This window comes from Gobius niger (assembly GCF_951799975.1).
Source record: "Gobius niger genome assembly, chromosome: 1".
Classification (NCBI taxonomy): Eukaryota; Metazoa; Chordata; class Actinopteri; order Gobiiformes; family Gobiidae; genus Gobius; species Gobius niger.
The window spans coordinates 66054630-66080811 of record NC_136852.1 but is presented as its reverse complement, the minus strand read 5'-3'; the positions used below and the strand labels follow the sequence as shown (position 1 = coordinate 66080811).

At 42.6% G+C, this 26182-nt stretch overlaps 1 protein-coding gene across 1 annotated transcript in view; it reads left to right on the top strand.

Moving 5' to 3' along the window:
• Nucleotides 1–26182, top strand: part of ipo11 (importin 11) — a 192158-nt gene that overhangs the window by 119954 nt on the left and 46022 nt on the right. The window contains exon 28 of the mRNA XM_079552025.1: nucleotides 15356–15451. Coding sequence (XP_079408151.1) covers nucleotides 15356–15451 — 96 coding nt within the window. The remainder of the gene's footprint in view (nucleotides 1–15355; nucleotides 15452–26182) is intronic.

Genomic DNA, 26182 nt, shown 5'->3' with positions numbered 1-26182 from the left:
GACCTTCAGTATCACATCATGGTTTAACTTTCTGACAGCTAAATCCAAATCAAAACTCTCCCGCATCATCACTCAGGCCTCAAAAATCACCGGTACAGCTCAAACCCCTCTGCCTGAACTTTACAGTCGCTCAGTGCTGAGGAAGGCCACCCAGATCACTGAAGACCCCTCCCATCCACTCTACAGCTCCTTCATGTTGCTCCCATCAGGCAGGCGTCTTAAAGTCCCCCTGGCCCACAAAGACGTCTATAAAAAGTCATTTGTTCCAAAGGCAATCTCCACTTTGAACGATCACAAACCATAGTCCTGCTGTTCATTATTGTTATGTCAATTTTAAATCTGCCTGTGTTTTTATGGAAGTGTGTGTGCATGTTTTGAGCCTGTCAAAGACGAATTTCTGTCGCCTCAGGGGACAGACAATAAAGTTTCTTCTTATCTTATCTTATCTTATATCTCAGTATGTAAAAACGGTGGCCTATTCCTTTAATATAGAAGGTGCAGTTACACATAAGACCTGAGGTGGCAGTGGTGAGCATAATATGACTAACTTGCATCTAGCCCCTTTGAAGCATTAATTAATAATTCTTATTAAAAGTATCATGGTAAATACTTTTTAATACCAACAATAACTAGTAAACTTTTCTTTCAGTCTTGGTTTCACTTCCCTTTTTTCTATGATTATGTCAAAAATAATTGATCTGCCATCAGTCTTTGATTCCAACTCCTCTGAATCGCCTCGTGTTACTGTAGAAGTTCCTTCAGCTGTTTCTTCCAGTCACCATTGAAACTTCATGCAGTTTGCACAGTGCGTGACACATGCTACACACATTACAGAGCAGAGAGCATGTTTTTGATCTCTCGTCCTAATGCCGGAAACTCGACAAAACAAAGCCTCAGCCTTTTGCGTTTCGGTCATTGCAGTAAGTTTTTGATATTTAACCGTACAGCCCTAATATATTCCACATAAAATCACCACTTGTTTTTCAACTTTATTCTTTTTAACTCACACCTTTGATAGGCCATACCTCTAAAAGTTATGCACACACTTTACATTGAATTTGACTGAGACTTTTTGGAAACTAGTTCAAAGCATATACTGTTGCAGTGGATCCTAACTTTCCCTGTGATGGCCTATCACACGGTATAGTGATGCTTGTCTTCATCAAGATTCTTTGCTCTCAGTTTTGCTACCCAGATATGGTAATTAAAGAGTTGATTGGCATGAAATCCTTTGTTACACCCCCAAATGTGGTCAGGCATCAGCGATTGAATGTGACAGCCTTGGCTTGTTCTGCGCTGCATGACAAATCAGCTTTCCCACTTGTAATCACAGCAAAAATAGAAGCTTTCTGTCTTGTTTGCTACTGACCATAATTGTTGGGTAAATGTAATAATTTATTCGTTTTGAAGGTTTTCATCTTTTTCTGTTGAGATTAAACACTTAGCCTTATGTGGTCTACATTCACTTGGCTCTGGATTACAGACTCTTTCTTGAATAATTACTGTTCAGGCTTGCCGATGAAGTGCATTTAGGGCACACCTACTTCTGCCTACTTAAGCAGGAAATGGACTTAGTTGGAAATGTAATTGTTGGGGTTGATGATGTGACGGTATTAAATGATAATATCGAAATCCTGGCTCTAAGAAAATTGTTAATGGATCCAGCTGTTTTATTAATGGGAAATAGCTTTTTAAACTGTACCCATTGACTCATTTTTATCGTTACTTGAAGTTAATTATTATTATTTCAGGATTTTTGACATAGGGCCTCATTTCCTAGTTATCCGGTGTGTTGCTGATCTCTGGAGATTTTTTTTTTTTGTAATTCATGCAGTTCCTATATTTGAAGAGTTACGTGACGCTAGGCTAGTGCAAGGCTAGCGCATTTCTATGGTATCAGCTAGCCTGCATTAAAAACAGTCTGACCCGCTCCACAGTGTGAGGCAAATCACTTATAACGCCAGACTGACCATATAAATGTCTGTCGATAGAATAATTTTTGGAATATAACTGACCTTGCATCACATGAATGATCACATTTTGAGGGACTATTTTCTAGCAGATCCCTCCGCCGTTGCGTAGCTTATACAACCACGAAGCTGATGCTGCTCAAATATAAGGTATTTTAAATGCAAAATGGTTAAAATTACTCTATCGACACAGACATTTATATAGTTAGTCTGGCGTTATAAGTGATTTGCCTCAGGTGCACTGTGGAGCGTGTCAGACTTCTTTTAATGCCCGCTAGCTGATATTGTAGAAATACGCTAGCCTTGCATTAGCCTAGCGCCACGAAGCTCTTCAAACATAAGAACTGCTTGAATTACAAAAAAAATATCTCCAGAAATCAGCAACACCTCTGGATAACTAGGAAATGGAGCCCCATGTCAAAAATCCTGAAATATCCCTTTAATGTTTTTATATGATTACATAATTACATAATGCACAATGGTTTTCTACGCCCATTGGTAAAATGGTTGCATTTATTGAATCAACAGCTGAACTTTTACATGTGTGAACTAAAAGAAAACTTCCTCTCAAACCTCGCAGATGCAAACATTTCACTTTGTGTTTAGCATGCAGCGCTACAGGGGTATTATCACCCAGCTCTGCCTGAGTCATCACAATCTCTCATCAGCTTATTTTGGCATCGGTGGCTCATCGCTGACACCTTACTTTTCAACTCTACCAGCTCTCTGAAGGAAAGCCAATACAAGCGCAGCTCCGGGGCCAGTGTTTTCTCACACTTGTAGAGTTTGCCGAGATCCTCTTGTGATTAGTCGTGAGTCTGTCGAATAGACTAACAAGAAATGTTTTGGTTTCTGAAGTCGTCATTGTTAATGGAATCGGGCTTTACAACTTTGTGTCAAACCAGAAAGAATAGATGAGGGAGAATTTCTATACGTTGTTTAAAATCAATACGGCATTTTCTACTTCACAAAGAATACGAAAATGATCACTGCGTCCCTTACAGAATCTTTTTCTCTATCTCCATCTTTGTCCAGGTTGTCGTCTTTTGTGGCATGTTTACTTTGATATCCGCCCTCCACCGTGAGCGATTTGAATGACAGGCACGCAGCGGCGCAAAGCAGCCAATAGAAAGTAATCACTGGAGAGGTGTCGGGCCTGATACAATTTGAATTGACAGACACTTTTAAAAGCAGATAAGAGCAATCTTTAATATGATGCCCACGCAGCGGTCGCCATGGCTGCCAATTTTGAGAGACTATCATGAGGAAATTGGGGGCAAAGGCGCTCACTGATGTGTTTGCATTCCGAGTGTATTACAGGTGAAATGTGGTCCAGCCAAAGGAGTAGTTGAAGAAAATTGCCAAAGTCGGCGTCAAAGTCAGAACGGTTATAATTATCGATCCATATAATGTACCCTATAGTGTTGTTTCTTATGGATAACCTTGACTACCATGTCCCTCCCTCACTTGCACTGGTAACATGCTTAAAGGGGCTGGATGCAAGTTCGCCATTTTATACTCACTACTAACACCTCAGGTCATACGTGTAACTGCAGCTTCTATATTAAGCTCATGCATGACGGCAATGCAGTTGTTGTGAACAGGTCTGGACTTATTCTACACCTTAGGACTTTGTTGGAACATGTAGGGAGAGGAAAATACCTAATTTTAACTTTTTTAAACTCTGTATAGTCCCTTTAACACATGCTTCGCAGAACTGAAAGGGTGCAATTCATTCAATTTTAGTTGAATTTAGTTAGTATTTAGTCAGCCACCAATTGTGCAAGTTCTCCCACTTAAAATAATGACAGAGGTCTGTGATTTTCATCATAGGTACACCTCAACTGTGAGAGACAGAATGAAAAAAAAAATCCAGGAATTCACATTGTGGGATTTTTAAAGAATTTATTTGTAAATTATGGTGGAAAATAAGTATTTGGTCAATAACAAAAATTCAACTCAATGCTTTGTAATATAACCTTTGTTGGCAATAACAGAGGTCAAACGATTACTATAGGTCTGTACCAGGTTTGCACACACAGTAGCTGGTATTTTAGCCCTTTCCTCCATGCAGATCTTCTCGAGAGCAGTGATGTTTTGGGGCTGTCGCCGAGCAACACGGACTTTCAACTCCCTCCACAGATTTTCTATAGGGTTGAGGTCTGGAGACTGGCTAGGCCACTCCAGGACTTTCAAATGCTTCTTACGGAGCCAGTCCTTCGTTGCCCGGGCGGTGTGTTTGGGATCATTGTCATGCTGGAAGACCCAGCCTCGTTTCATCTTCAAAGCTCTCACTGATGGAAGGAGGTTTTGGCTCAAAATCTCACGATACATGGCCCCATTCATTCTTTCCTTAACACGGATCAGTCGTCCTGTCCCCTTAGCAGAAAACAGCCCCAAAGCATGATGTTTCCACCCCCATGCTTCACAGTAGGTATGGTGTTCTTGGGATGCAACTCAGTATTCTTCTTCCGCCAAACACGACGAGTTGAGTTTATACCAAAAAGTTCTACTTTGGTTTCATCTGACCACATGACATTCTCCCAATCCTCTGCTGTATCATCCATGTGCTCTCTGGCAAACTTCAGACGGGCCTGGACATGCACTGGCTTAAGCAGGGGGACACATCTGGCACTGCAGGATTTGATTCCCTGTCATTGTAGTGTGTTACTGATGGTACCTTTGTTACTTTGGTCCCAGCTCTCTGCAGGTCATTCACCAGGTCCCCCCGTGTGGTTCTGGGATTTTTGCTCACCGTTCTCATGATCATTTTGACCCCACGGGATGAGATCTTGCGTGGAGCCCCAGATTGAGGGAGATTATCAGTGGTCTTGTATGTCTTCCATTTTCTGATAATTGCTCCCACAGTTGATTTTTTCATACCAAGCTGCTTGCCTATTGTAGATTCACTCTTCCCAGTCTGGTGCAGGTCTACAATTCTTTTCCTGGTGTCCTTCGACAGCTCTTTGGTCTTGGCCATAGTGGAGTTTGGAGTCTGACTGTTTGAGGCTGTGGCAGGTGTCTTTTATCCAGATAACAAGTTCAAACAGGTGCCATTAATACAGGGAACGAGTGGAGGACAGAAGAGCTTCTTAAAGAAGAATTTACAGGTCTGTGAGAGCCAGAGATCTTCCTTGTTTGAAGTGACCGAATACTTATTTTCCACCATTATTTACAAAGAAATTCTTTAAAAATCCTACAATGTGAATTCCTGGATGTTTTTTTTTCACATTCTGTCTCTCACAGTTGAAGTGTACCTATGATGAAAATTACAGACCTCTGTCATTATTTTAAGTGGGAGAACTTGCACAATTGGTGGCTGACTAAATACTTTTTTGCCCCACTGTAATGCTAACAACAAATAGCCAGCTAATCTGTGCATCTATGCTAATCCTGTTTTTTTTAATTGCTAAAAAACAAATGCATTTTTTTTTTTTTTTTTTACATTCTAATGATGGAACAGGCTGTTGTCCTGTTTTAACTGTCTGGCACAGTCTCTTTTTATAAATTTTACCTCATGAACCATATCAGTGAAGGTCATGTTTGATATAAGTAGAAAAGATTGAAATTTTTTTTTTTTTTAAATAGATACATAAATACAGTATGAGCTGAAGAAAGTTTTAAGGGGGGGTTATTGTTGGGGATGTTATCCTAAATTGACTTTTTAGAGCCTTTTACCTTGTTACAATAGTAAATGGTGAATGGACTCAACATATAGCGCTTTTCTTTTCCAAAGCGCTTTACAGTAAGGAACCAGTGACCCATTCACTCTCTCATTCATACACCAATTTACGCAGACACCGGAGGCATGTAGGATGAAATCTCTTGCCCAAGGACACAACGACCGTGTGCATTTGCGGGAGCAGGGATTCGAACTCACGACCTTTTGATCACGAGATGATCCGCTCTACCAACTGCCCCACCATCGCCTCAAAGTTGTTCTCTCATCAAAAACATACCTGGAACTGTTGTGCTTGTGTTTGGAGCCACTAGCGCAACTTTGAGTAATCTTTGGATCTTCCCCAGAGTCTATTCTTAGCATTGCGGCGACAGTTAACAAACAACTCCTTCTGAGGTCCTACACATCTAGAAAATTCTTCACCTCCTTTCTTCTGCTAAGCTTAATCTTCTCATCATGATGTGAAAACACTCGTCATAGCTTCACAACAGCCACACGTGCAGAGTATTGTAATTTTTCTCAGTTTTTTCCCTCTGTATTGAATCGGCTGAAAAGTGAAGGAGAGCAAGAGGAGGGGGAAGTGGGAGATTCAGCTTTTATTTAACTCGATCAGAGGATCCGGAAGTGAAACAACTGGATGTTTAGTTTTAGCTGTTTGAGATCAATTTTGAATTTTGTGATCAATGAAGTGTAAAAAAAGTGAAGATGTATTTGACATTATTACCAAATACCAGGAAAAAATAGTATACCCCCTCTAAGATTAGATAGGCTCCTTCTGGAGGGAAGAACTTCCTAAGCTCCCTATCCAAAAGGACCTATAACAATCGTCAAAAGTCTTGCTCCTTCAAAACTATACAGGCCAATGATAAGGAGAAGGGGCTTCCCATGTAAATATTCTGCCGGCCAACCAGACACTCACATAACACCTCCAGCCCAGTCCTCGTCACTTCCAAAAGTTTATTTCTGATTTGCTCTGTAAAGCTGTGAAGAGTCATCTGTCATTATCTTCCGGACAACATGAAAAATGATCAAAACTGACAAAAACAAAATTAGAATTGAACTTGAAAAACTGACCCTCCAAGAAGGCCTCTCCTGAGGGCGCAATAAGATCTGTGAAACTAAATTTACCCTCGGTCCCTGTGGTAAAATCTCCTTTAGTTCCTCCAAAGGTTTCCAGGGAAAGTTGGCCATGTGTGCGTCTGTCAAGCCCTGATTTATTATTTTTCTTTTTTTTTCTCGTCATTTTTTTCTCAACTTCATGCTCACTGAACTTTGCCTAACATTGCCGGAGGTCAGTCTAGGGAAGTACTTGAACTGACAGCGAGCCTTTGATGCATCAGTGCTCCTAACCACACACACGCACACACACACACACACACACACACACACACACACACACACCAGCAGTCACGCACACTTTGTTGCACATTGGCTTTGTATTCACTGCTTTATATTTCAATCGACGAGGGAAAATCCACTGCTTCCCCTGGTCCTTCAGAGAATTACCCAAATAATTTATCAATGATGGCTGCCATCTCCCTTTGACAGTCTCAAGGTCTCCCAAGGTTTGAACAAAATACAGAAATGGGTAAATTGACACACAAGCATACACACTTTTTTTTTAATAGCTCCTCTTTGATTTCATGTCTACCGAATATTGACTTTTTTTGCTCGTGTTCCCCAAGTTGAGTAATTGGCTGAGAAAATGAATTTCGTGTAATGTTATTCCAGTGGGACTTGGGCTGTGATTTTAAAATAGAGGAGCAGAGTCTACTGTGTCTTTCAAAATGAGACATTTGACATTTTCTTGTTAGGCGCTCATTACTTGTCATGTTGTTGATGGTATGATTCTTTTAATCATAGTGTTGCAAAGGTGTATGTCGATACTTGTTTGACAGTTAACAAAGCCATAAGTTACAGATTATTATAGTGAGAGTGCACCAAATTAATAATGACATTCACCAGTGTCTTTTGAGATTTGGGGAATTAATATTTATTTTAGTGGGTGGCGACAGGGCTGCATCCCGATGTGGAGCCAGGCTGATGGTCAGAAACAGTTGGCTGGAGGATTCCCCTATTGTACATGTTTTAGTGGTGGAGGACATGCAAACTCCACACATGCCCCGGGTGGGAATCGAACCCGAGACCTTCTTGCGGTGACACACAAGCGCAAACCCCTGCATTATCGTGAGATTTTGTGAATTAATAATTATTTTGAAACACGTGCCTTGCCAGTATTAGGGAGGTAGTGACAGCACAATAAACCAGGGTAATTAGGCAGACATTGCATGGTACTGGTAGCATTAAAAACTTAAATGGACTATACCGGGTTTAAAAATGTTAAAACTAAGTATTTTCCTCCCCCTCCATGTTCCAGCCATGTCCTAATGTGTAGAATGAGCCCTGACCTATTCACAACTGCCGCTTCTAAAATCCTGCGCTGCCACTCAAAAAGTTGTTACTTCGGGTCCAAATGCACAAGCTTAATATAGAAGCTGCAGTTACACATAAGACCTGGGGTGGCAGTAGTGAGCATAAAATGACCAAGGCAAGGCAAGTTTATTTGTAGAGCACAATTCATACACAAGACAATTCAAAGTGCTTCACAGTTGCATAAAATTACAAGAAAACAGTTAAAATCAATACAAACGTCAACATAAAATTAATCGATTACAGGAAAAGGCAGGAGTGCAGATAAAATACATTCAATCATATGCATCAGCCTGGATTTAAACATTGTCAGAGTTGAAGCCTGTCTCACATCCTCGTGAAGACTGTTCCAGATTTTAGCTGCATGAAACTGAAACGCAGCCTCACCGTGTTTATTATTGACTCTGGGAACCACCAGGAGACCCCTCCCTGAAGTTCTCAGGGCCCGAGATGGTTCATACGGCTGTAACATGTCAGAGATGTACTTCGGCGCTAAACCATGAAAAGACTTGTACGCAAGCAGAGCTGTTTTAAATTCTATTCTCTGAGTGACAGGAAGCCAGTGCAGAGACCGGAGCACTGGACTAATATGGTCGTATTTCCTGGTTCTTGTCAGGACTCGAGCTGCAGCGTTCTGGATGTACTGCAGCTCTGACAGCTTGTTTAGAGAGAGCAGGGGGCACGCCGTTACAGTAGTCTAACCTGCTGGAGACAAATGCATGGATAAGTCTCTCTAAGTCTGGTTTTGACACTATTCCTCTGATCATAGCAATGTTTTTCAGATGGTAAAAAGCTGCTGATGTTATTGCTTTGATGTGGCTGTTGAAGTTCAGGTCTGAGTCCATGATTACTCCTAGATTTCGAGCCTGATTTTTTGAAAACAATGATCTCAGTTTTGTCTGAGTTTAGTTGGAGAAAGTTGTTTTGCATCCACAAACTTACCTGTTGGATGCAGTGACAGAGAGTATCTACAGGCCCATGTTCACCAGCCGTCAGTGACAAGTAGATTTGAGTGTCATCTGCATCGTTGTAGTACGACACATTGTTGCTGTTTATTAGCTGACCCAATGGAAGCATGTACAACATGTACAAGTTGAATAATAGGGGTCCCAAGATTGACCCCTGGGGGACTCCACAGGTCATGGCAATATTGTCTGAGACACAGTATTCAGTATTCATACATATATATGTATATATATATATATATGTATATATCTATTATAGAAAACGCTATCTCAATGGCCGCCGCCTGGCCGCCGCCATGTTTATTTCCCATACCGACTTTGAAGCTAAGCAGGGACGGGCCTGGTTAGGACTGGGATGGGAGACCGTTCCTCCGAAGCTAAGCAGGGAAGGGCCTGGTTAGGACTGGGATGGGAGACCGTTCCTCCGAAGCTAAGCAGGGACGGGCCTGGTTAGGACTGGGATGGGAGACCGTTTGGGAACATCAGGAAGCCTGCCGACAGTAGTGAGTTTGTGCGTGGTGCCGGCCCCCACGTTGCGGTCCCGCCGCCCGCGGGCATTGACCACGGGTCCATATGGACCGCGGTGCTGCTGTCCGAGGACAACCCGTCGTCACAACAACGCGCGTGCACGAGATCTGACTGCCGTGCGTGTGCGCGCATCCGCACAGGGCGATGTGTGTGTGTGCGCGTGCGCGCGTTTGTGTGTGCGTCGGTGCGTGTATGTGTGCGCGCGTGCATCAGAACAGGGCGGTGTGTGCGTGCGTGTGCGCGTGCGTGTGCGCGTGCGTGTGTGCGTGCGTGTGTGTGTGCGCGCACACAGGGCGATGTGTGTCATTTGCTTTCACGTATTGTGAGCCCAGAGGTACATTTTATTCTAAAGCAGCTTTGAACGCATTGCCAATTTTATTGTAAGGTTATAAATACTGTCTAACAACGATCATTAGGCTATTTCATTTCAAAACCTACTCATTATTTTTTACATTGTACACTACCGTGATGCACCAAACCACGGGTCCTGCACCGTGACCCGAACCGTTACAGCTGAACCCCTAATATTTATCCATACTTATTCCACTGTCTCTTGAATTCTATTCCCTTTTAGCGACCATATTGTCGTTGTAGTTTATAAGAAAGGAGCACGGGTGCATCAAACACTCAAATTGCAGTTTGTTTGAAATTATTTTTTGCATTGATTATTTTAAACATTTGTAGTGGCCATAGTTTTTGGAATGGGTTGGGAACCACTGGTCTACAGCTGAACTGTGTGACCGGTTGGACATTTCTTTGTAATAACTCATAATCTCAGACTATCAAATGTGGAAACTAGCGAGGCCCGGCCGAAGGCCGGGTCTCAGCTAGTATATATATATATATATATATATATATATATATACACTGCTCACAAAAATGCTACAAAATGACCTCCAGAGGGCCACAAATGTGCATGTTGGTCCTCAAACGGTCAGAAACCGACTCCATGAGGGTGGTATGAGGGCGTTGGGCCGGTGCTTACTGCCCAACACCGTGCAGCCCGATTGGCATTTGCCCGAGAACACAGCGATTGGCAGATTGGCCAATGGTGCCCTGTGCTCTTCACGGATGAGAGCAGGTTCACCCTGAGCACATGTGACAGACGTGACAGAGTCTGGAGACGCCCTGGAGAACGTTCTGCTGCTGCAACATCATCCAGCATGACCGGTTTGGTGGTGGGTCAGTGATGGTCTGGGGAGGCATTTCATTGGAGGGCCGCACAGCCCTCCATGTGCTAGCCAGAGGTTCCCTGACTGGCATTGGGTACCGGGATGAGATCCTCAGACCTATTGTGAGACCATATGCTGGTGCTGTGGGCCCTGGGTTCCTTCTGATGCCTGATAATGCCAGGCCACATGTGGCAAGAGTGTGTCAGCAGTTCCTGCATGATGAAGGTATTGATGTTATGGACTGGCCTGCCCGTTCCCCAGACTTAAATCCAATAGAGCACATCTGGGACATCATGTCTCGGTCCATCCATCAACGCCACGTCGCACCACAGACTGTCCAGGAGCTGACTGATGCTCTGATCCAGGTCTGGGAGGAGGTCCCTCAGGAGGACATCCGTGGTCTCATCAGGAGCATGCCCAGGCGTTGTAGGGAGTGCATTCAGGCACGTGGAGGCCACACACACTACTGAGGATGATACAGACTCGTTTGGAGGAATTTCTACAGAATTTGGATCAACCAGTGACCTGATTTGTTACTTTGATTTTGACTATAATTTTGGATCCAGACCTCCAGGGGCTGAGAATTTGATTTCCATTTATCATTCTCATGTTATTATGTTCTCAACACATTGCCCTACACTATGAATAAAGATTTTCATCCGAAAAATCGAATTGATTGACATCTAGGATGTGTTTTTTGAGTGTGCCCTAAGTTTTTGTGAGCAGTGTATATATTAAAAAAAAACTCTTCCTCACCCTCCACGGGCGGTCTCTTTCTCCTCCTGCTCGGGTCCTCTACCAGAGGCCTGGGAGCTTGAGGGTTCTGCGCAGTATCTTTGCTGTTCCTAGAACTGCACTTTTCTGGACCGAGATGTCTGATGTATTTCCTGGAATCTGCTGGAGCCACTCCTCCAGTTTGGGAGTCACTGCCCCGAGTGCCCCAATGACCACGGGCACCACTGATGCCTTCACCCTCCAGGTTTTCTCCAGCTCTTCTCTGAGCCCCTGGTATTTCTCTAGTTTCTCATGTTCCTTTTTCCTGATGTTGAAGTCGCTTGGTATTGCTATGTCGACCACAACGGCTTTCCTCTGCTCTTTGTCCACCACCACAATGTCCGGTTGGTTCGCCATTACCATTTTGTCCGTCTGTATCTGGAAGTCCCACAGGATCTTGGCTCGGTCATTCTCAACCACCTTTGGAGGTCTTTCCCACTTTGACCTTGGGGTTTCCAGCCCATACTCTGCACAGATGTTCCTGTACACTATACCAGCCACTTGGTTATGGCGCTCCATGTAAGCTTTCCCTGCCAGCATCTTACACCCTGCAGTTATGTGCTGGATTGTCTCATTGGCCTCTTTGCACAGTCTACACCTGGGGTCTTGTCTGGTGTGATAGATCTGGGCCTCTATTGCTCTGGTGCTCAAGGCCTGCTCCTGTGCAGCCATGATGAGCCTCTGTGCTGTCCTTTAGTCCGGCTCTGTCTAGCCATTGGTAGGATTTCTGTATATCCGCCACTTCAGTTATGTTTCGGTGGTACATCCCGTGTAGGGGCTTGTCCTCCCATGCCGGGACCTCCAGCACCTCATCTTCTGTTCCCCATTGTCTGAGACATTCACTGAGCACGTCATCTGTTGGAGCCTTGTCCTTGATGTACTAATGGATCTTGGATGTTTCATCCTGGATAGTGGCTCTCACACTCACTAGTCCTCAGCCTACTTCCTTACGGCTAGCGTACAGTCTCAGAGTGCTGGATTTGGGGTGGAACCCTCCGTGCATGGTTAGGAGCTTTCGCGTCTTAACATCTGTGGTCTGTATCTCATCTTTTGGCCAGCTTATTATTCCTGCAGGGTATCTGATTACTGGCAGGGCGTAGCTGTTTATTGCCCGGGACTTGTTCTTGCCATTGAGCTGGCTTCTTAGGACCTGCCTTACTCGTTAGAGGTATTTGGCCGTAGCCACTTTCCTTGTCACCTCTTCGAGGTTGCCATTTGCTTGTGGGATTCCGAGGTACTTGTAACTGTCCTCAATGTCTGCTATTGTTCCTTCTGGGAGTGAGACCCCTTCTGTGTGGACTACCTTCCCTCTCTTAGTAACAATCCGACCACACTTCTCTAGTCCGAATGACATCCCAATGTCTGCACTGTATATCCGGGTGGCTGAGGGGGTTATGGCCTATGCAGAACAGCAGTGGGGACAGGGCGTCTCCTTGGAATATGCCACATTTGATGGAGACTTGTGCAAGTGGCTTGCCATTGGCTTCAAGGGTGGTTTTCCACAACCTCATCGAGTTTGCAATGAAGGCTCTTAGAGTCCTGTTGATGTTGTATAGCTCCAGGCATTCAATGATCCAAGTATGTGGCATTGAGTCGTAGGCTTTCTTATAATCAATCCAGGCAGTGCTCAGGTTAGTGTGTGTGCTGGTGTTTGGCACCTCTGGTATCTTTACCGATTCCCTTCTGAGCTGTGCTCATGTATTGATCCATGTGCCTGCTTATCTTAGCCGCTATGGTGCCGGACATGAGCTTCCACGTTGTGGAGAGGCAGGTTATTGGCCGATAGTTGGATGGGACTGTACCCTTTGAGGGATCCTTCAGGAAAGGCGAGTTTTTCACAAATGCGCGGAAAAACCGGACAAATAATTTGCAGTCTGATACACTTTGCTTGTGCCAGAGGCCTCAAGCCGGAAATCCGGCCCCCAACCGGAATACTTTAAGCCCTGCATAAAATATCACGGTGAAAGTCATCATAGCTTGCAGAGTATAGACCCAGCTCCCAACCCTTTGAGAATAGATTAACGGCGATATTATTTTTAACGCGCGATAAGAGTCTCGCGTTAATGCAGCACGTTAACGCCGATAACGGCCCACCACTAATATATATATATTTATATATATATATATATATATATATTTATATAGTTATATATTAGGACTAAATAAATAGATGTCAGTTAAAAGCTAAGCTATAAAGGTGGGTCTTCAGCCTGCTCTTAAAAGCATGAACGTTCTCTGCAGCCTTGAGGTCCTCTGGCAGGTCGTTCCAGAGGCGAGGGCCGTATTATTGTATCCGTAAAAGTTGTATCTAGTCTCTTTAAATGGAAGGGAAGAGTATGAGAATCTTTATTTTTATAAAGTTTTTCACACCCACAAGTTACGCAAAATGCTCCACAGGCGGCAATTGTTCATTCAGTTCATACTCGGTGGTGATAAGCTGCCCTTGGGATAAACTGACAGAAGCGTAGCTGCACACATCTGCGCCAACGGACTTCCAATTTATTCTACACTAATGGACTGCAGATTTGCAGGAAACATGTTAAGTATTTTGTTGGTAATAATATGGAAACAAGCAAAATATACTGCCTAAAAAAAGTGTGAACCCCATTGGGAATCTTTGGGATGAGATAGCTTTGCGCATTAATCACACACTCCCATCATCCTCAATATAAGAAAAAAGTAATGCAACATAGGATGTTTTGACATTGCAAAAGCTTTTTTTTTTTTTTTTTAAATGGTGTCACAGGAAATGTTTGTTGTAATCAAAGCTAAAGGCGGTGTAATGAAATATTGGAGCATGTAACCTTTATTTTGGTCAAACTGTGCAGAAGATCTCTAGTTATTCCACTAATTAATGTGGACACCTTTGCCGTCTGTGTTAGAAAATACCTCTTATTTAATGTGGTAAATGAGTCATCAGTTGAGAACCCATTGTAAATGTTTATGTGTTGCCCTTACATGTTGTTTATTTTTCGTTTCATTGCAATATGTCATCTGTTGGAGTTTTAATACTTTCTCTTCCTTATAGATTAATGTCATGTAATGGTAATGTGTAGTTTTTAGCTCACCTCGTACGGTATTAGATTTGATAATTAGAGGTTGTAGGATCAGTTCCAACACTTAAGTTAATCGCGTTCAACTCGACACCCCTGCTCTGAGTCAGTTCAACATCCAATGGCATCTCTCTGCTACAGTGCAGGGAATGAAAAATGCAACACCTCAGTCATTATTTGATATTGTAGATTGAGAAGACAAAAAAACAATTCTAACTTTATTTGTCTAAAACAGCAGCTCAGGCTCCAGCTGCAGCACAGTTAAAGCCTTTAGGCCTGTAATAGTACAACTGTGAGAGTCCATATTAATTAAGTTTTCTGACTTAATTATAATATTAATTACAGTTTTAGTTCTACTGCAGCTGACCGGGACACGTCTTGACTCTCTCGATTACCAGGCACACCACTGTGGTTTTGTGACTCTTCTTGTTACCGCATTATTTATATGAAGGGATTAATGTGTCAGTGACATCGCAGTCTTTATGTAATTCAAGATAGTAATAACAAAATTCCCACCCGAGGAGGAAATGATGCTGGTGAGAAATCTCCGTGTGGAACTTACTGGACATGAGCTGGAGCTGATGATGAATGGCACTTATATCTTTTTCCTGTGGACTGCTGTGTGTTTTATTTGACAGCCACTTTATCAATGCGAGCAGTGCCAGGTTTATACAACAGAAAGCCGTCCGTTTTTGATACCCATGTGTTTGTATGGGCCAGCAGCTGCTCCGCTCACTGACTCAGCTCATGAATAATCATCTGCTCTGTGTGTGTGTGTGTACAGAGTGATACAGGACAAGTTCTGTGGCATCATCAACATCACCGTGGAGGCGCTGCACGACGTCATGACAGAGGACACAGAGACCGGGACATATAAAGAGTAAGAGGATTTTTTTCTCCTAACAATATTATGCATTATTGTATATACAGTGAGAACCAGATGTTTACATACACGTCATAAAAAGATGTTTGCATTTTTTTCTCACGGTCTGACATGAATTTTTTCTTGTTTTTACAAAGTCAGACATTTACATACACATACATTAAACATTTTGGGAGATGATGACGGTGTCAGGATCCTGGAAGTAGAGCGGTGCAATTAATCGAAAATCAATTACGATTTCGATTATTACAGCGGCTGCATATGCTCTCTTTGTCTCTCGCTCTCTCCATCTCTCCCTCCCTCTTTGACTGCAGCCGAGCGGTAAACTACAGCAGAAGGAAAAGGTCCTACATCTGAACTCCATGATACTTTGTATATTTTTACTTTGGAATGACAGAAATATAGCTCGCTAAAAATAAAGCAAAGGACGCCTTAATTAGTTTTGAAAATTAGCGCGGCTGTTTCCCGATCGGCAGTGAGCAGGTCTGAACCAGGACTAAACCAGGACAAAACCTGGATTAAGCAGGGCTCAGTGTGTTGAACTGAGCAAAGAGGAGAAACATCACTGTCAGATATTATGTGCACATTGTGTATAATAGAGGTGATATGCGTTCTGCTATTTAGGAGCCAAAACCTTTATTGACAAAGTCAATGTTTTGGAGTGGTCATCACAAAGTCCTGTTCTCAATCCAGTTGAAAAAGTATGTGCAGAGCTCAAAAGACATGTGCACGCAAGGTGGCCTACGAATTTGGCTCAGTTACACCAGTTCTGTTTGGATCAAAATTCCTGCCAACTATTGTGAGAAACTTGTGGAAGGAAAAAGTGAAAGTTAATTCTGGTGAGAAAATATGCAAATGTGTCTTTTATGAAGTGTATATAAACATCTGGTATGTAAACATCTCATTGCTAGTGGACATATTATACGAAATTGTGGCTTATAAATCTGCCTATAGTCACATTCAGCATTGAAATATTTGTACACAAGCCCCCATTTTTAGACAACAGAATGCTAACAAACTGATGGTTTCGAAGTAGCCTCTGGTAAACATGCTAATCTGTGTAAGTTTGAGAGTGAGAGAGTGAGTTTGGTCACGGCGAGGATCAGAGCAAGTTTGGTGTTTGAACTTTAAGCTCAGTGAAGCTTCATGGTTTACCCTGTAAAACAGTTTTGCATGTTTGACGGCCATTGTTTGCTTTTGTTTCCACTGAGCAGGGAAAGCACTGGGATTTCATGGTTTAAAACTTGAAAAGATGTATATGTATACCATTTTATTTGGCTGAAGGTGCCTGGACTGTACCGAAGCGGCATTAATGAGACTATAAATTATAGCTAATGCCTATTAACAAGACATGCTCGCTTTGTAGTAAGAGCAATTTAACTGCTGTGGGGGGTAACTCTTCCTGAGGAAGGAGTGCCAGCTCCTGCGGTGGTGCAGAACAGAGAGTAGGGTGTTTGGCATTTTCAATGGGACGGCAAAACATGGTTACAGTAAAACAGTTATATTTGCTCAAAGATGCTTGGGAGATTTTTATAGCTATTTATCCAATACAGACTAAGACTCCCTCATAAAGATGCCTCAGGATGTTATTTTCAAAATGTATTTATCTGGTTCATGAACATTTTACAGAGCCAATAAAGAACATTACAGAATCCTAATCAACATCAAACAGACAGTGCCCATTGTTGAAAGTATGCTTGTTGTCTAGTGATCTATTATTTATGCATTTAAGGAAGTGCCCTGTGTTCTGCACTCCATACAACTGTGATGATTATGCGCAAAGCATGTTCTTAATCCACTGTGCTGAGTACAGCCAAGAGAGCCTTGGTTGAGAGTATGTTACATAATCTGCACTGAATGCTCCCATATTCAGGCAAGTTACTTTCAGATTTTTATATTATATGTATTCCATATGTAGGGTATGAGGGTTTATTAATCAATTAATCTGTTTATTAATTAATTAATAAGTTGTAGATTAGCCTTAAAATTTAACGGGGCACCAGTTTGAAAGGCGAACAAAATAAAAGTAAGAATAGGAGGCTAAACTACAGATTTATCTGAAGGAAGTAAGATCTTGGACGTACATATTGACTCTTAGTCTGAATAATAAACACAGACATTACCAAAGCAAACTGTGGTTTATGGAGGTTTAATGATCAAAATCAATTAACAGACGGCATTAAATATTAAAGTGCAAACAGAATAACCTAGAAGGCTAACAGGATGAATAATCAGATAAAATGTTCTAAAATTGTATCTGAAAGTCAGTAAGGTGGTTATGTGAGTCTTATTGAGCTAGGTCTGTGAGATACGCTTACGACCGTGAGAAAGGTTTTCCACGCCAACTGTGGTCCGGCGATCCAAAGTTCTGGTGTCCGACGGCCTGTTTGGTCGTGGTCTCTCGGGTGGCAATTCTCAAGCTGATGCAGGCGAGGGGGTCTCTCTCCAGCTCCTCGGGGCCTTGGGGTTTGGATTGACCAGCTAGACTCAAATTGGTTCGCTGAAAGCTCAGGGATCAAAAATGTTGTTGTCTTGTAGGAAAAATGCAAATGTTCTTAAAAGAAGTAACTGATAGTTACAAATTCACGTCAAATGACGGGCTCAAACTTAGAGTTCTTGTGGTCCATCTGAGACAAAGGAGAGGTCAGAGTTCAGTGGGGGATGTCATGCCATGTGCTCCCGTCCGTCTCTCTCTCTCCGGTCCAACTCAACTCAGAAGCGGTTTCAGAAAAGAAGAGCAAGGGTAAGGGAAGTTTCTGGCTATTTCTCCTTCCTTTATACCAAGGGGGCGGCCCCTTTTTCTCCGTGGATTCGACCAATCGTTTCAGTCCGTAACTCGATATGACGATCCCAAGTGGGAATGTCTTTGGGAGAGAATTCAAGAAATACATTTCTATTGCGATAAACACATTAACAACTTCACAACTTTCCAAACAACATTTCGACAGTATGTTTGTACATTGCGTCTTTGTTGACCTGGGGAAGAATTCATCATTAGAACAGATTGGTTGAGTTCATTCTCACTGTCCATGAATTGAAGAATTGGCTTATTACTCAAATCGGATGTTTGAGATTCAGTCTTTAGTCCAATTCGAAGGTCAATACAGAGTTCTCATTTCTGGTTGTGAGGGTTAGGATAGATCGTCACAGTCTTTTTCTCCTGAACTGTATTCGATCTTATCAGCCATTCACAAGACAGGAAGTGACGACATCCCAAAAGTCATAAAATGGCCTAGGAGTTTTGGAGTGGGGGTTGAGCTGCTCTCTGGAATGCGTTAACAATGGCGAAAGGCAATAGGCGAACCTTCACACGCTACAGTCCCCTCTTCGTGGCAGGCTCCACCCTACGGCGGAGGTTGGCACGCCATTTCCGTGATGTGATGGGATGGCCGTTGACTGAAGACGATGCCCGATGTTCATTGACACAGAGTCGGCTCAGGTGTTTGCTAACTGTGGCAATATTGGGCTAAATGTGTGTAGCAATAGGCAAGTGTGTTTACAGACTAGGTTTAGTCTTACGTGTTTGTTGCTGTGGCTACAATCTTAGCTAGAAGCTACATGTGTTGCATTGTGTGCAACTATGCACGACTTAAGTCCTAAGGGTTCAGGTTTGACACCTAAATTTGGAAAAGCGGTAGAAGCGCTAAATTTACTGAGGCGGTCCATTGGAAAACAAAGTCTCTAGAGTTGCTGATATCTAAGGCTGCGAGTTCACCAAGATTTCCTTTACAACAAAAGATTTTGCACAATGGATTGAAGAGTCTTAAGCAATACTTGAGCATTGACAACTGACTGCTGATTGAATGGTATTCTGTTGTCCAGAGTTTAACTGCAGTCAAACTGAAAACAAAGCCTCAATGGTTATGACAGCATGCATAGAGGATAGCAGAGGTTAGTAAAAAGTTTAAAGTAGCTCCCCCCTTTGGTTAGAGAAGGAATTGCTATTGAAAAACTTTAGTGATTGCTATTGACACTGAATAGACTGGCTAGTGTCTATTTACAAACAGGAGCTGTGTTTCCTGTTTATTTACAAGTGTGCATCTGGAGCACCAAGTTCATCTGTCCAGTGGACTAGATGTTTTGTTTCAGAGCTTGGAGGCAGTTGCGATAACTTACCTTGTTCCCTGATAACTTACCATGCCATACTGGTTTGGTAATGGCAGGTGTTAAGTGTCTCTGCTTTTGGAGATCGTTCTGTTTATCTCCAAACCTTTGGTTTGTGGGCTTTACCCATTTCTTCAGACCTGATGTCTGACATTGGCTGCAGGTTGACCTGTTAATCGTGCCTTTATCATTTGCATTTGTACATGCATGTGGGCAGCAGGATTCCTTTTGCCTTATTTCTTGCATTGTCTGAGTGCCTTTGTGGGCCGACAGAGAGGATTTATGTGCTTGAGCCAGCGCTACCCCCCTGTGGTTCGGGTGCACCATGAGCATAAGAGAAGTGAGTGTGTCCGGGCCAGGCTGGATCCGTTGGCGGGACCAAAGGCCGCAAACATGAGGTAAGGATCGTTCACAGGCAGTGTCTGTGTTAGGGACGACATTGGAGAAGGCATCAGACCGAGGTGAGGCAAGGTCTGATAAGTGTGAGCAGAGAAGCTCAGAAAGGGTGGAGGAGGGGGTTGAGGTGGCCAATGAGGCAGCGTGAGGGGCCACAATAGAAGATAGGGTGGGAAGGGTGGGAAAAGGCTGAACAGAACCTGGCTGGGTGAGTTGGGGTTCTAGGCTAGCCTTTAAAGCGTTGTCATCAACGACTGCCTGCTTGGATAAGATCTTCAATGAACTTTGAAGTTCATTGTTTTGTCTGGGGTCACAAGGGTGACCTTGAGTCTTCTCTGGGTGCATTTGTGGACAGTTCAGCTCAGGTAGAACTGTGTCCTTGTACAAGAAGTTGGTTTGGGGTCTCCAGACGTTATTCTGAGACTGAGTTGGGTCAGAACCTGACTTCTTGTGTTTGTAGTCCTTATGTTTTGGGACAGGTGTATGTGTTAGAGTGGCACACTGAAAGATCTCACCATAGTTTCCTGGATGTGAGAAAGGCCAAGGTTTCAGCACCTGTGCATAGAGTATTGATTCTTTGAAATCAATAAGAGGCTCAAATTGATTGAGGAGATCCTTTCCGATAAGGAGAGGCATCATATCAAGTGGAGACACAAAGAATGGATGGACCACTGTCATCGGTCCAATTGTCAAGCGAATGTACGCCATTTCTGTGAATGCAGTTTGAATGTCTGCATATGGCTGGATTTCAAGGAAGCAAGAGTGAAGATTTATTTTTCTTCTTTTATGTTGTAGTGCTTCCTGAATTTCACTAAAAAGAGAGGTTGACATTATGCTGACGTCAGCACCTGTGTCAAGCATTGCTTCCTCTTGGAGAGCATTCTCAATAGTGGTTGGCATGTAAAATTTTCCAGCCAAACCTTTTTCAGTGAGATTACACAGAAAACGTTTGAAAGGTTGTTTAATTGACATTTTATCACAGCTCTGATGGATTAAAGAGGCTAATGAGGATAGCTCAGCTTTACCATCATTGTCTGGAGTCTGTTCAATAAAAGTGTCATTTCCATCACTGAAGTGAGTCAGATCAGCTGAGCTGTCAAGTTCACTGACTTGGTTTTGACAGCCATGATTCTGATTTCTTTCAGGTTCTCCTGACGAGAAGAATTGAAAATTTTTGTGTATTCGGAGATGCTTTGTGCTATCCCGATTTTCTCTGTTCTTACTGTGATGAGTGTAATGACCTCCCTGTTGGAGATGCTGCTTTGTTTGGCACTGTTTGCCATAGGCGGGGTTTTGCCTACACTCAAGTTCAGGGCTGGAGAGCAGCGTTTGCTTATGCTTCTCATTTGTCTGTTGACATTGGGCCGGTTTTACTTCACTTTTGCGTTTCTCTGCTGGAGAAGAACGCATGCTTGAACTGCTTGACTTGCAGTTTTGAGTTCTTATCTGTTGTGAGTTCTTTAACTCGAGATTAAGAACTAGGGAAGGTTCTGGATGTTTTACCATCGATTGTTTGTGTTTCATGAAAGCACGCATCGCTAGTTCACGAAGCTGGTAGCTCGTTTGAGTAGCGGGATCTGCGGTGATGCCAAGGTGGTACTTTGTTGTGGGATGAAGATTTAGAACAAAAAGTGTTTTAAAGTGGAGGTCTTCCTCCTTCTCAAGTTCGTTTGAACTAAAGTAGGCATCGCGCAGTCTGCAGTAATAAGCCTGTGGAGACTCTTGTCGAGTCTGCTTCACATTTAAGGCTGCAGTTAGGCCAGTAGTCAGGCAGTTTGAGAACTCTTTTGTGAGAGCTTGGCAAAGGCGACCATAGTCTGCCTTTGTGTGACGCGCCTGTCTATCAATGAAACTTTCCACATTTTTACTTGAAGTAAACCTGATTAGGTAAATTCTATCTTCTGCCGTAGAGTCTGGAAATCTACGCAGGTAAAAGTCAATGTCATTTAAGTAGGTGCTTGTGTCGTTAGCACCATCAGACTTGGGATCAAAGCGAATGACATGTCGTGCAATTTTGTCAAGATCTTTGATTGGAACACGATATCCACGCTCAAACTCACCAGTGGAGATCTTGACGGGATCGTTTGTTTCCTGTGAAGCAAAACATTGATCAGGTGGCTCAGAGATGAGCCTGTCCAACCACTGCAGGTGCGGTGGCTTGGGGTTCAATGTTAAAGCAGGTGGGGGAGAAAAGTCCCTTAAGAACTTATTTGTTTTCTCCTGAAGTGTTCCCAGGGGATACACTTGAGATCTCACTCCTTGTTCAGGAGGATCTTCTTGCTCTCTTTTAAAGCTCTTTTCTTCCTCACTGATCGTGCGCCGTAGCGTTGTGTGATCCATTTTAATCTGAGCTGCTGTAAGCTGGCTCTGAATGTGAGTTAATTTTGTTTTGTCCTTTTCTTGGTTTTCTTGGAGAATCAAAATTTCAGATTTTAAATCTCTTACCTCTAGGGTGGCTTTATTGAGCAGGCACTCAGACCTGTTAAGGTTCTGAGTCGTCCTGTCTAGCTCAGCATGGGCTGTCACTAGCTCCTCTTCTCGTTCCGAGAGGGTTCTGCTAGTTTTGTCAAGTTCTGAATCTGCAAATTTCAGTTCTTGCTCTTGCTCGAAGAGTTTTTGTCCTACCTCTTGATGTTGGTTTTCTAGATGTTTAGTTTCTTTGTCATTCATAAGCTTTGCATTCTCTTCTTGGAGAGAGGCATTTTGTGATGTAAGTTCATCATTTTGTCTCCTTGTGTCAGTCAATGCTTCTCGTGTTTGTTTAAGTTGTAAATGCATTGCAACTGCCATTTTAGCTAACAATGTCACGTTCTCCTCTTGTTTTCCTGTAAGTGATGTTATACTTACTAAAGATGTAATTATGGATTCAAGTTCAGAGGGATCTGTTCCCTGCATTTTGTCTACACAGTCAAGGACGTCTCCCTGGCCTGGTCTGTAGACAGCGAGGTTCTTTAGTTCTCTCGGAGGCATGTTGCTTTATCAAAACTCAGACAACTTTAAAGTCTGACTTGACCTTCTGTGGGTCTCAATGAAACAAACCAGTTTTAATTGTGCTTAACTAAAACCAGGGTTGATAGATGGAATGAAGCAAGACATGAAAGGGGAATGGGACAAAATGAATGAGAAGAAAGGACATGGACATTTTGGAGAGTGATTATTGAATTAAAATCAAATTAATTAATTAAATTCAATATCAAAATTTGACTTAACTGATTGATGACTGTCCAGCAGTCAGTCAGTTAAAATTGATTTCAAGAGGTGGATGAAAATTCACTAAGTTTTACTTAGAGAGTGTAAATTTGAATTGAGCCCTTTAGCTTCAAAATTGTAAAATTTTATGTGTTACAATTTGAGATTGCAATTTTAATTGCAAGGCTGAGCATTGGTCTAGATAAAGGCTAATAAGAGCTTGTAGTGTGGCCACAAAACAAGTCATTAAGTTAGACTCAATCAGAAAAGACCAGTTAAAGCCGAAGACAAGTGTTAGTCTTGAGAAGGAAGAACAGTACAGTAACTGTTAAAGATGGAAAAGGACAATGTTTTGGCTTTATTTTCAATAAAACAACAGTAAACTAAGGTACAACTGAATGTTTTTATAGTTTAAGTTTTATTGTCTAAGTTACTCAAGTAAAGCTTACTTACTTGGAAGAGAGCGTTGTGATCAAAGCTCACTTAAAATCACTTCTGCCTCTGTCTCCCCCTTCACGGTAGGGGGCAGAGCTGTGGCACAGCCTTCGGTAGGCGGGCTCTAAGGAAGTGATGTCATTAAGACCGGCCCACTCTGGGGGGATGATTGACTCATTCTGGCGCCAAGGGCCAGGGGTGAAACATCTCCTTGACCAGAGCTGTAAGGAGGGGGGTCTTAGGGGTGTTATCTGAGCTCCTGCAGGAGGGGAGAACAGTTTTAACACCAATGCAGTGTAAAGTTACAATTTCTGGAAAACTCGCAGACAAATTATATTACTTACTGTTACATACAGGTAATTTTTAATACTGGAAAATTCGCAGCTATTAAAATTTGGTTACCTTAAGGCCTTTGAGAATTGTGCTTTTGATGGCACAAAGAGAACATGCATGTTTGAAAGTCACATTTAAAATAATGTGCTGCAACCTATAAACGGTAGCATTGAGAGAGAGTTGCGCAGAGAGTTTTGTTTTCAATGGACACCTTTAAAATGCATTTTTCTTTCTTTTTCAACAACTTTTTGATAAGATTGAACCTCAAAGTTTGCTTTGGAATGATCAGTGATCATTAATAACAGATAGAGTTTATGACGCCTCACACGGGGCACCAAAATATATGTAGGGTATGAGGGTTTATTAATCAATTAATCTGTTTATTAATTAATTAATAAGTTGTAGATTAGCCTTAAAATTTAACGGGGCACCAGTTCGAAAGGCGAACAAAATAAAAGTAAGAATAGGAGGCTAAACTACAGATTTATCTGAAGGAAGTAAGATCTTGGACGTACATATTGACTCTTAGTCTGAATAATAAACACAGACATTACCAAAGCAAACTGTGGTTTATGGAGGTTTAATGATCAAAATCTATTGACGGCATTAAATATTAAAGTGCAAACAGAATAACCTAGAAGGCTAACAGGATGAATAATCAGATAAAATGTTCTAAAATTGTATCTGAAAGTCAGTAAGGTGGTTATGTGAGTCTTATTGAGCTAGGTCTGTGAGATACGCTTACGACCGTGAGAAAGGTTTTCCACGCCAACTGTGGTCCGGCGATCCAAAGTTCTGGTGTCCGACGGCCTGTTTGGTCGTGGTCTCTCGGGTGGCAATTCTCAAGCTGATGCAGGCGAGGGGGTCTCTCTCCAGCTCCTCGGGGCCTTGGGGTTTGGATTGACCAGCTAGACTCAAATTGGTTTCGCTGAAAGCTCAGGGATCAAAAATGTTGTTGTCTTGTAGGAAAAATGCAAATGTTCTTAAAAGAAGTAACTGATAGTTACAAATTCACGTCAAATGACGGGCTCAAACTTAGAGTTCTTGTGGTCCATCTGAGACAAAGGAGAGGTCAGAGTTCAGTGGGGGATGTCATGCCATGTGCTCCCGTCCGTCTCTCTCTCTCCGGTCCAACTCAACTCAGAAGCGGTTTCAGAAAAGAAGAGCAAGGGTAAGGGAAGTTTCTGGCTATTTCTCCTTCCTTTATACCAAGGGGGCGGCCCCTTTTTCTCCGTGGATTCGACCAATCGTTTCAGTCCGTAACTCGATATGACGATCCCAAGTGGGAATGTCTTTGGGAGAGAATTCAAGAAATACATTTCTATTGCGATAAACACATTAACAACTTCACAACTTTCCAAACAACATTTCGACAGTATGTTTGTACATTGCGTCTTTGTTGACCTGGGGAAGAATTCATCATTAGAACAGATTGGTTGAGTTCATTCTCACTGTCCATGAATTGAAGAATTGGCTTATTACTCAAATCGGATGTTTGAGATTCAGTCTTTAGTCCAATTCGAAGGTCAATACAGAGTTCTCATTTCTGGTTGTGAGGGTTAGGATAGATCGTCACAGTCTTTTTCTCCTGAACTGTATTCGATCTTATCAGCCATTCACAAGACAGGAAGTGACGACATCCCAAAAGTCATAAAATGGCCTAGGAGTTTTGGAGTGGGGGTTGAGCTGCTCTCTGGAATGCGTTAACAATGGCGAAAGGCAATAGGCGAACCTTCACACGCTACACATACTAGTTATTGATAAAAGAGGGCACAATAAAGTGTAATCGCCTTAAGTGTAAGTGGCTTAGCGATTCACTTGTTTTCACTTAAATGTTTTGCTCTAGGTGTGATTTTGAGGAGTAAATATTAAACCAATGATGTGTTTTATTATGTTGTGTTGAAATAAATCTTTGGTCATTGGGTGAAAGTCACTGTACTGACACGGATGAAGGACAGCTCTGCCAATACGAAAAGATTTCAAAAACATTGACTCTGACACAGCACTCAGCAGGAGCTTGTTGTGTTGTCCTCTCTGGTCCTGTCCCCTCGGGCTGAGCGGCTCCACTTCTCTGAAGACCCCCAACTGTCCTCTGTTAAGGCCCGCCTCACCCAAGACATGTCATGGAGAACCGATCTGACAAACTGTGTGCAAGGGCGTTATTCTGCAGCTGTTGATGTGCCGCTTTGTTATGTACCCCGCTGTGCTTCATATCCAACCTTAAATATTTATGAGTCATCTTTGTGGTCATATCATTGAATGTGACAGCAG